Genomic DNA, 11,942 nt, shown 5'->3' with positions numbered 1-11,942 from the left:
CTTCGATACTTCTTTCTTTTCAAGATCTCCCTTCTAATCAAAACATGGTAATGGGCTCTTCCAGAAAATGTTCGTACATCCCGGGTGGAGGATACACTGTCCAGGGGGTTGCGAAAAACCATCAAAATTTAGGTTGTCCGGGGGTAATTTGGGTTGTCCGGGGGGTCAACTGATGCTTGTCCGGGGGGTAAAACCCGTTTTCCGGGGGGGGCCAAAAGTCACTTTGTCCGGGGGGTAAATCACTGAAAATTGTTATATCCTCCACCTCCATATACAAATTTTTTTCTGGAAGAGCCCAATCCTAAACCCACATACCCTGGTGAAAACAAAATATACGAAAGAGGGTGTTTTTACTTAGCTTTGTTTTTGCTTAGCTCCAATTTCTTTGGAAAGTTTGGGTAAGCTCCATAAAGTGACAATAAAATACACGAGTGATGGCGGTTCTGGTCTCAATAGCTTAGCTCCTGCCTGAGTGTTCCGAATCAATAAACTTGAAAGAAAAACATGACGGGATATGAGGAGTCAGTTTCATATGTTATGTGCAATTAGCAGATTGACAAAAAATATATGGTTGCTTACAATTGCAAACTCGCCTTTACAACTCTTTGCGGGCAAAAGTGCAAAAAATTATTCCCAAATTCCCAATTCCCAAAAGTCCCAAATCCCTATCTACTCGAACCAATTGTATACGGTTTTGCCCCACAAAAGATACGGATTGTCTCTATGGTTGATTTTTTGGTACAGTTCATGTTTTTAGGGCGTCAAACTTACTTTGTGTACCTTATCGGGGAAAATTTTCGTCGGGGAAAAATTCGTCACTTGCTGGTAGTTGGTAAACGCATTAAGGCCGGGGAAAATTTTCGTCGGGGAAAATATTCGTCACTTATCCAAAATTTCGTCACTTTTCCCCGACAAAGTTTTCCCCGATAAGGTATTTGATTCTTATTTCTAACTTTTAAATTATTTCGTCTCGTTGAGACTTTATTTGCTGTTATCTTTTATAAAATATCACATCATCCAGTATCCAACCAGGATTATTCCCGGTAGGATAAAGTTGGTGTGATATTTCGGGACATTTGCGATCGTTATCCTAAAACAGCTATGTAATTTGTAAAATATCAGTGGATGAAATTGATGGACCCCTCAAAGTGTTCGAAATCATGTAAAGTTTTAGAATTTTTAAGGTTTCGAAGTTTGTTGAATATAATATGTTTCAGAGTTACATCAATGAGGATATTTTGTTAATGAAGTATTTTGTGGAGTATGTAAAAATATTTTATGTTAATCAGCTTTTGGAAAAATCCCAAGGCCAAGAGAGTTAAAAGTGAGAATATGTTGAGTCTGTGTGAAAAATTGAAAATTAAAATAAGAAAGGAACCTTCTGTGCTCTGGAGGTGGAGTGTGCACAATATTTGCATATTTACTTGGTTGACTTGAGAGCCCCAAGACTGTGCAATTGAATAGAGCTGTGAAAGAAAAAAAAATCTGGTAGAATGTCTTTGGGGTGAGAATAGACTAGAATTGCAGATTTTATGCAATGAAGACTGCTGTAGCAGAAGATCTTAATGTTAAAATGTGAAATTAAAATGAACAACAGATGAGATGGAGACACCCCCACCAAGGGGGTGCCTGGAGACAGGTGCGGAAATATTATTTTGACCGAAAGGTTGATATTGGTTGAAAAATGATTCCCGGTGAGAAAAACACCCTGAATACCTCCCTTATACACCTATTCCGAACGATTGATAATGATATGTCCAGTGATAGGCTATCTCGTCCCCTTTGGCATTAACACTGCCCCTTCTCACAGACCCGGCAGAATTTTTTCAGCCAGTGGGGATAAAAATAACAGATGTTATGCGCAGATATGTAATTTCTGCGCATATATGTAATTATTTTGCGCAGATATGTAATTTCTGCGCAAATATGTAATTATTTTGCGCAACTATGTAATTTCGAGCTGCGCAGATACGTAATTAAATTTCTGCGCAGATATGTAAAACACGATCTTTAAAATCAATGGTACCCCCTTGATAGATTTTACCATTACTTTTACCTTTTTAAGACTTAGGTATTTTAGCTAATATTCTATCAAATACAAGAAGTAATATCTTTTAAGCATCAACTTTATAAGAAAAATATCCATAACTTATGAATGGAATAGAATAGGGCCTTAGATGAAAATAATTATTTTTCTTTTAAGCATCAACTTTATAAGAAAAATATCCATAACTTTTGAATGGAATAGAATAGGGCCTTAAATGAAAATAATTATTTTTTTTTAAGCATCATCTTTATAAGAAAATGATCTATAACTTTTCAACCACTAAGTTTTAACTTTCGGTGATTGGTTCTTTCAAAGCAAACATGGAATAGCGCCTAAAATGGATATGACTATTTTTCTTGTAAGCATCATCTTTATAAGAATCAAAGCAATAACTCTTGATAGACGGCCATATACCTTTCGGTAATTAGTTTTTACAAAATAAACAAGGAACGACACATAATATAAGCATATTCATTTTTCTTATAAGCATGTACTTTATAAGAATCAAATCAATAACTCTTGATAGACTGTGATATACCCTTCGGTTGTTAGTTTTTACAAAGTAAATAAGGGATGGCGCATAATATGTGCATATTTACTTTTCTTGTAAGCAACTACTTTATAAGAATCAAAGCAATAACTCTTGATAGACGACCATATACCTTTCGGTAATTAGTTCTTACAAAGTAAATAAGGGATGGCGCATAATATGTGTATATTTATTTTTCTTATAAGCAACTACTTTATAAGAATCAAAGCAATAACTCTTGATAGACGGTCATTTACCCTTCGGTAATTAGTTCTTACAAAGTAAATAAGGGATGGCGCATAATATGAGCATTATCATTTCTTGTAAGCAACTACTTTATAAGAATCAAATCGATAGCTCTTGATAGACGGTCATATACCCTGCGGTAATTAGTTCTTACAAAGTAAACAAGGAACGGCGCATAAGATGAGCATATTTATTTTTCTTATAAGCACCTATTTTATAAGAATCAAATCGATAGCTTTTCATAGATGGTCATATACCTTTCAGTATTTAGTTCTTACAAAGTAAACAAGGAAAGGCGTATAATATTATGAGCATAGTAATTCTTCCTATAAGCAACTACTTTATGAGAGTCAAATAACTCTTGGTAGAATGGTATATACCCTCGAATAAACACCCCTCCTGAAAGTCTTAAAATTAAAAAGACGCCCAGGGCGTTTATTTGAAAAAATACGGTAGTTATTACAAAGTTAACAAAGGAGAAAATGTTAAGAATATCTTTAGGCTGAAACCTAAAAAAAAAGAGTATCCAAATTCTTTTAAAAGATGCGAACCCATCAAGCAAGGTAAGCAAAAGATTCGGATTTTCTATTTATCTTATCGGTACAACCTAATAAAAAAGTACAACATAATGAGATCTTCGATAAAACCTCGACTCGAGATCTCGGATCTATGTAAACTTTATTGATTTTGTAGATATGGATTGCATTTCTTTACATTACAGTGAGATAAAGTAAAATTCTATTGATTGTCTCTACCGAAACATGGACTAATTTATGATAAAAAAACTCCCTTTTCCTTTTCATGGTTCTACGAGCAAAGTCATTATATTTTATTGAATTATCCAATGAAATAGAGTGGGATTATTGAAGGTGTGATTCTCGCTCGAACTTAAATTCTGAAGAATGTTATATATTTCAGCAATATTTTGACACTGATTGTTAAAGATATTTAAAAAAATTACATGCCTTTTTTATTCCCCCCCTATAAATTAAACCAAGGCAAAATATTCAACTTTAAGCCATCTAAAAGGAGAGAAATTATTTTTTTCTAAGTGGAATCAGCATTCTGCAACGGCTCTATCGAAAGAAATAGGGAATTTTCCTAAATCTAACATTAGTTTATAAGAATTTTATAAGAACAAGGATTTTTTTCTAAGTTTCAGAGATTTGATTTATCAAACAATAGCTAGCAAATATTGTTTAAAAGTTATGAATTGTGTTCTTATAAAATGTTGCTTATAAGAAAAAAATGTTTCTCTTTTGGGCACAATCCTATGTTTGCTTTGAAAGAACCGATCACCGAAAGCTAATAATCATTGGTTTGTTGTGAATTGTGTTCTTATCAAGTTGATGCTTATAAGAAAAATAAATGTTTCTTTTTTGGGCACAATCCCATATTTGCTTTGAAAGACCGATCACCGAAAGCTAATAATCATTGGTTTGTTATGAATTGTGTTCTTATCAAGTTGATGCTTATAAGAAAAATTAATGTTTCTCTTTTAGGCACAATCGTATGTTTGCTTTGAACAATCGCCGAAAGCTAATATCTATTGTTTGGAGAATTATGAATTGTGTTCTTATAAAGTTGATGCTTATAAGAAAAACAAAAATTTCCTGATTTAACACAGTCCCCTCGTTGCTTATAGAACCAATCGCTGAAAGCTAATAATCATTGGTTTAAGAGTTATGAATTGTGTTCTTATAAAGTTGATACTTATAAGAAAAATAAATTTTTCTAGCTTAAACACAATCCTATATATGCTTTGAAAGAACCAAACGCCAAAAGCTAATAATCATTGGTTTAAGAGTTATGAATTGTGTTCTTATAAATTTGATGCTTATAAGAAAAATAAATTTTTCTAGCTTAAGCACAATCCTATATTTGCTTTCAAAGAACCAAACGCCAAAAGCTAATAATCATTGGTTTAAGAGTTATGAATTGTGTTCTTATAAATTTGATGCTTATAAGAAAAATAAATTTTTCTAGCTTAAGCACAATCCTATATTTGCTTTGAAAGAACCAAACGCCAAAAGCTAATATCTATTGGTTTAAGAGTTATGAATTGTGTTCTTATAAAGTTGATGCTTATAAGTCATTTATCACTGTCCCCTAGTTGCTTCGATAGAACCAATCACCGAAAGCCAATATCACTTTGATAAAAAGATATTGACCTGTTTCTTATAAAGATGATGCTTATAAGAAAAACAACAATCGCTAAATGTCTGTCATAGTCCAAGAACAATGCGATTAAATACTTTGAAAAATTAATGTTAAAATCGAGTCAGTTTTTCAAAAAAGTCCAAAAGGTCGTGTTTTACATATCTGCGCAGAAATTTAATTACATATCTGCGCAGCTCGAAATTACATACTTGCGCAAAATAATTACATATTTGCGCAGAAATTACATATCTGCGCAAAATAATTACATATATGCGCAGAAATTACATATCTGCGCAAAAATTACATATCTGCGCATAACAACAGACTTAAACTTGATGGGGATTGATATTCCCATATTTCAATTTTTTGGTTTTCAAGTCAGGAAATTCAGTGTGGATGGGAAAAATATTGAATATTTTTCAGCGAGGATTGATTTATTTGATTATTTTCAGTAGGGACAAAAAATGGAGAATAATTTTCCACCGGGGACGTTATTAAGGCCAATTCTTCCAGTGGGAAGGGGTCTCAGTGGGTCTGTGTGAAGGGGGTGTATCACTTCTTGGGCAAATAACTCTTCACTTTATCACGGATACAAAGTTGTTTTAATCCTCGTTGAGTATGGATATGAATTTCGAAAAATTCGAGTTTCGATGACCTTTTGGAGCCCAAAAAAATGAAATGGAGAGCCAAAATTATCTTAATTTGTATTCTAAAATTATGAACCTGTCAGTTAAAAAAAAAAATCATATCTTGTGCAAGAGCTGTAACGGAATAAGGCATAAAAGAAAGTCAGCAAACTGGATAAGCAAGCTTTTAAAGCAAGTTTCAAAATTTGTTTCAATGAGATATTGCAATCCCTTAACCAACAAAACAGTCAAAGATCGAGGTATTATTTTACGTCCTGTCATTTTCTTACAAGAATTAATTTTCGTTTTATTTTGATAGTATGGAGGAACATTACAACACTCAATGAATGGAGCAAAACCTAGAACCCTGAAATTATAAAAAAATTAAACGTTTTTTTGGATTCAGAATATTCTGTAAACATCGTTAACTGTCAAAGAAAGTTAAAAAGGTCAAAATAACTAACTTTCCTGTAGTTTTATCTTTGACAAAATTTCTTATACAAAACTGTGTCAGTGGTCTGTTTACATTACGTAATTTTTTTTAAACAGAATTTTGGCCCATTGTTAAAAATGGCAGTGAAATTCCAATGTCCCTCAAAACACCGAGAAGGAGTGCTCCTTATAACAACAAACCTTCAAAGAAGTGAGGAAATAAACCTTCGCCGCAGAGTCTAAAATTGTTACAACAAGAATGGAGATTAAGAAATGAGCGAAACCCGACGAACAACGAACAATTCTTGATAACCCTAAAATAAACAACGACTGTCGCAAGAGGTACAATCGAGGTCAATCAGGAATTACCAATTACCCCTATAAAAGGTAAGGAAACACAGTAAAACAAATCAAATGAAAATCATTTAGTTCACCTCATATTGGATATGTGGACGTGAAACATACTTTTCTTCAACACGGAGTTTTAAAAAATCGAACATATTTGCTAAAAACCACACCACCATGACCAGCCACCACACAAATTATGGTAAGTCCGTTTTCACGATGAATTAAATTTCGCGTTTTCGCAATTTCATTTTTTGAAAAATACTAAATAAATCAACCTGAAATTCTGGAACTCGCTTTCTTGGCGCTAAAACATTTTTTTTTGACTCTTTGCTCTTGAAGGAAAAAAGACATAAGTAAATGTAATACCTTGTTGTAAAAATCTCTCTTTTTTACCCCAGGGTCAGTGAAGTCGGACTACATGAACCGTTCTTTCGACTCAGACGCTACATCCTTTCACACATCACTGGATCTCGCTGACGACGCGGATGATCACGACGAGAAAACGCCACTCTACGCATCCTCCATTCAGACAGCAGGAGGCGGACCGCGCATGCGTAAACACACAATGTCAACCAGTTTGTATGCATCAGTGTCAAAGTATACCACAAGTAATTATTTTGGCTTTGGAAGTACATCGTTAGCGGTGGCCCGTATGAAAGAAAGGGCCATCGTAGGGTCTACCACGATCTCATTGGCTGATATTCCGTCACTGGACCGTCTGACGCCGACAATCGTCGCCTTTTTCACCCAACTAAGCTTAGTTACAGGTTTATCAGTCTTTGCAATCCCATTGGTCGTGGCGAACTGCGGAATCCCAATGTTGGGTGGTTTACTGTTGGGCGGGATCCTGACATGTTATACTTCTGTACTCATCAACAGATGTCAATACCAATACTCCAAAGATGGTACCCGTAAACGCGTCTACGAGAACTACATTGATTTAGGAAAGAAAGCTATTAAATGGCATGGGGACACAATTATGAAAATCATCGTCGGTAGCAGTATATTGACTGATGTTTACACCCTGATCTTCTGCGCACAAATATCTAAAGATTTGTCAACAGGTTACTTCCAAATCGATGATCGCATCTGGATGGCGATGTGGATGGCTCTGGTATTCCCGTTATTCTTCATACGAAGGATGTCCGTCTTAGCGTGGCTTGGTTTCTTCTCACTCGTCTTCTATACTATCGGATTCGCTGGCATCTTCGGGCTTTTAATCTACCATTATGATAGCTGGACCTGGGGGAATTTAATCCCTAAAGACTTTAAAATCTCTTATGTTTTTATTGGATATGGTATTATCGTCAACTCTTATAATGCTCATCTTTCAATGCCGGCGATTGAAGCCAGTATGAGGAAACCAGAATCGTTCACCAAAGTCAATATTCTTGCTTTTGTCATCAACACTGTCTTGAAGATTGCGTTATCTGTTTTCGCCGTCGCTCTCTTCGGCATCAATACGGAGGGATCAGTGTTGGCGAATTGTATTGTTTTCGGACGTATGGCTTTAGTAGTGAACGTACTTATTGCAATCTACATGATCACCCAGTATCCTGTCTCTTTATTCGTTGTGTTGGAAATGTTCGATTTATATATCTTCCCCAAACTGAAAATGTTCAAGAAAAACCACTGGACTGAAAAAGTGTGGTTGTTCTTGTCTCGCCTTGCAGTGACTGTTTTTATAACCGCTCTTGCAGTTAGTATTCCGAACTTTGAAATGGTGACTGGATTTATCGGGAACATTCGGGGAACATTGGCTGTGTTGATTCTTCCGATTTATTTTTATATACGCATTCATGGACGTAAAATGAACAAATTTCAATTGGCTTTTCATTGGTTTTTGATAGTGATTGTCACACTGTTAGGACTCTGCGGTGCAACTTTCGCAGTTTTGGGCGTATTTGGAAAGATTTATTGACGTAAGAGGATGGAATCAGAGATACGTTTGCGACCTGGTTGGATTATACATGTCGTTTCGCGGATATTTTTTGCGTTTTGAACCCAAACGTGACTTTCTAGAAATGTTCCTATTTGATGTCAGAGTTCACGTCATGTTCTTAGACTCCATAAAACCTAGAACGATCTTACGATATTATTAGAATCAAGATTCGACTCTTAGACATCTGGCGCGACGAAGAATATAGAACTCTCTTTTTAACTAAAGAAAGAAAGGCACCAATTATGACAGTGCAGATTCAGTTCTCGCAGAGATAACACACAATTGAAATGGTGAAAATGACACAGAAATGAAAACTGAAAACTCTTTCAATGACAAACAAACACTGACCCTGACAGCCAGTCATATAAAGGGACTATTTATCCTCAACCGAAAAACGAAAATTCAAAAACTCGAATTATATTATGACGATATAGAAGATATTTTAAAATACCAAATGCATTGAATTGAATACAAAATTGTAAATACAATGTGTGATGATGATTTCTCATTTTTTGAAATTATTTTGAGTCTATTTTTTAGTTTAAAATCTTTAAAAACGAAAATATTAAACACAATCATAACAAAACAATTTCGTAATTTGAAATTATCAACCAGGGATGTGAGAAAGCCTAATAAAGCTTACTTTGTGCTTGATGATAGTACTTTAGGCGTAGAAACTTTCGCGAGCAGAAACTTTCGCGATTTTCGCGAATTTTGGCCCTTTTCGCGAAAGTAAATGTCTTTAAAAATTCTAGGAAGGGCCATTCGCGAAAGTTTATGCTCGCGAAAAATTCTTGACAAAATAGAAAATCTGTAAAACTTCAAACTTTGAATAAAATGTAACTTTCATGGCACTTTTTAGCCTGCTAAAAGACTAATAAATCAAAGGACAAATGTTTCAGGCCAACCCAAGAAGTATTTGTGTCTCTAAGCCATTTTTTCATGTGAAAATTCTCAATTTTACGTCTTGATTCGCGAAAGTTTATGCTCGCGAAAAATATTTTTCCGTTAAATTCGCGAAAGTAAATGTCGTGAATTTCGCGATTTTTCGTCCTCGCGAAAGTTTCTGCTTGCGAAAGTTTGTACGCCTAAAGTATATCCCGTGTCAGAGACGCCATAGGACTCTGACCACTAAAAGAGTCGACCAAGAAACCCTCCCCACCTGAAATTTCATCTCTATTGAAAAAGCACATTTAAAATCACAACTGGAAAAACACTACTATGGATTTTTGAACTGTAAATGATAGGATTTCAAATTTCCTTGATTTTCCATCCCTATTGGCATTTAGGCTCAATTAGCTTCTTCCTTTCATCCCCAGTCGCTGAAAAGAGATGGCAAGCATTGAAGGTTTTGTACGTGAAGCGTGCAAGGGAGGACACTCGTTCTTTGTTTAAAAGCGCTGAGCCAACAAATACTATAGTTAAACCATTGGAACGAAATTTCCTCATTATACATTTCATCATTCCATCATCCACACCATTATATTTCATTATAGAGTCATTATATTTCAGCGAACCCATTATATGCAACTGGCATCAATTTTTGTGGTCCTCTACCGGTAGGTCGGGGCCTAGAAGGACCCATACCGCCCTGTGTTTAGCCCCCGCTTGAATAAAAGGCTTCAGATTAGCATTTTTTCTTAGTTGGGACGCGTGCGCGCATTTGAAATCAAAAGAACACGAAGCAATTGCACCTGGGTTAAGGACACGACCATCTAATTCCTGAGCAGATCATGATCAGTCCACAAAGGTAAACAAACCTAAAGGCCATGGCTCCTCATTACCCACATTACTAGCGAGTTTATGCTTGTGTATTTTCTGCAACGGTATCGATAAGGTTTTGATTTCGCTTGATCCTGACTGACTGAGAACGACGGTAAAGCAGCACTTTTACCGTCGTCGATTTTGCAGGTCAGAAATGCGGGTTGTTCCAAATCGTTTCCAGTCACTCTATCGTCCTCAGAAGTGCAAATACATGAACTCGCTACTTCATCCATTGAATTGTTTTGGAGCTCCCAGGCATAATTGATTAAACAGATCGTACGTTCATTTTGACAGTCCAACGAAAGTATAAGAGCTACGTGATATCATTTTCTCTCAAAACTTTGACAATTACGTAATTACACGTTTTTTTTTATAAGAACGTCAAATATTTTCGAAGCCTTCGGATGTTCTTAGCTTTTTGGATTTGATGCCTAAAAATGTTCTTAAAATGTTCTTATTTTCAGCATTTTTTGAGCATTTTGATGTAACTTCTTAAGAAATTGCATGTTTTTAAGTCTTCTGCCTTAGTATGTTCCTAGAATGTTCTTAGATTTTTGGGCCTCGAAGTCTCATGTTCTTATATAGTTTGTTCTTATATAAAAAAAACGTGTATATAACATTTCAATCTTATGATGACCGAAACCAGAAGTTCACTTTTTAACCATACATTTCCAAAACAATACAAAAGCTTTCAAAGTGACAAGTTAAGTACTCCCCTTTTAAGTTTTGTGTCAAGCAGAACTTTTTGTGACGCAATCAAAACATATTCAACTTTTTTTTGGACATAGCTCATGCACCTGGAAGGTCATATAATGTATATCACGAACTCCTATCCCGAGTTGCGTCACTCATTTTGAGAAGCAGCCGCTGATCTCTTGGACTTGTTCTCAGTCCCTTTTTAGTGAGCGCGGGCGGATTATAGTAACAAGCAGATGTTCACTTTTGTAAGGCGGAAAGGTAATCGAAACTAGCTAAAGAAATTGTTATGAATATTAATCTAAGATAGGTATAGGTCAACCGACCTAAACTAAGGGCGGTTTTCATGTGATGGTTTAGATGGCCCATTGAAGTGTTAAAATGGTAAAAACATTTATTTCACTCCAACGAGCTACCTTTTTACGACGTTCCTAGTTTGAAAGGATAAAAAGTTTATTTTTTCAACTATAATGCTCTTAATAATCTTTTGAAATATGTTAGAATTGAAGCTTTGGTTGAAAAATAGCAACAACAACAAAAATCAGTGCACACTTAACCCTTTAAGTGTCAATGACGGGTATATTGGTCATGGGCTATGTTAGGGGGCCGAAGCCCTCCTGTAATGCCCAGTTTGAGTTAGAAATCGTCACTTTTGGTCCAACTCTTAGAAATTGGCTGGGCTTCATGGTCAAACAAAAAAAAATCAAAAGTGAGTCTTCCGCCCTTCCTAAGTCGGGCGGCACCGAAGGTGCCTAAAAGAAAGAGGAGACTCTAAGCTATCCAACGAGCTATGAACAAGCTTCTTACTCCTTCTAGATCCGGAGATATAAAACTTTAAAGTTTGAACTAGCTATTTTCTTTAAAAAATGACCATGGCACTTAAAGCGAATAGACTTTAGTATAAAGAAAAAGAACAAAAAATAGTATTCCAAAAGTTTTACAGTTAGCGCTAGAAAGAGATAGCACACTGGGAAGCAGTGTTTATAATGTTTGAAAACCATTTGAAAACATACGCATTTTCATAACATTTGTGTTTTTAGCTAGTGATTAAAAATAGCCCAAGAACATTTGCATTCTTGACAAGTGTCTTTCCAGATCATATATCCCCTACCCAAACCCAATGTGACAGTGAGTAGCTCTCAAAGCAGGGAG

At 35.4% G+C, this 11,942-nt stretch overlaps 1 protein-coding gene across 1 annotated transcript; it reads left to right on the top strand.

Moving 5' to 3' along the window:
- The first annotated feature begins 6,476 nt into the window (after window positions 1-6,476).
- Window positions 6,477-8,309, top strand: LOC136808568 (uncharacterized). The gene is made up of 2 exons (XM_067065095.1): window positions 6,477-6,587; window positions 6,787-8,309. The coding sequence occupies exons 1-2, from the start codon at window positions 6,563-6,565 to the stop codon at window positions 8,307-8,309; spliced, it is 1,548 nt and encodes a 515-aa protein (XP_066921196.1). The 5' UTR covers window positions 6,477-6,562.
- The last annotated feature ends 3,633 nt before the right edge of the window (window positions 8,310-11,942 follow it).

This window comes from Clytia hemisphaerica, unplaced genomic scaffold, assembly GCF_902728285.1.
Source record: "Clytia hemisphaerica strain Z4C2 unplaced genomic scaffold, Clytia hemisphaerica genome assembly, whole genome shotgun sequence".
Lineage (NCBI taxonomy): Eukaryota > Metazoa > Cnidaria > Hydrozoa > Leptothecata > Clytiidae > Clytia > Clytia hemisphaerica.
Note: the sequence above shows the minus strand (reverse complement) of the source record. Positions and strands in the feature narration are given on the sequence as shown.

Excerpts from the sequence above, each read along its gene's own strand:
- LOC136808568 (XM_067065095.1), top strand. The coding sequence starts at position 6,563 with ATGACCAGCCACCACACAAATTATG. Across the intron at positions 6,588-6,786 it reads CAGCCACCACACAAATTATG|GGTCAGTGAAGTCGGACTAC; the intron begins GTAAGTCCGTTT and ends TTTTTACCCCAG.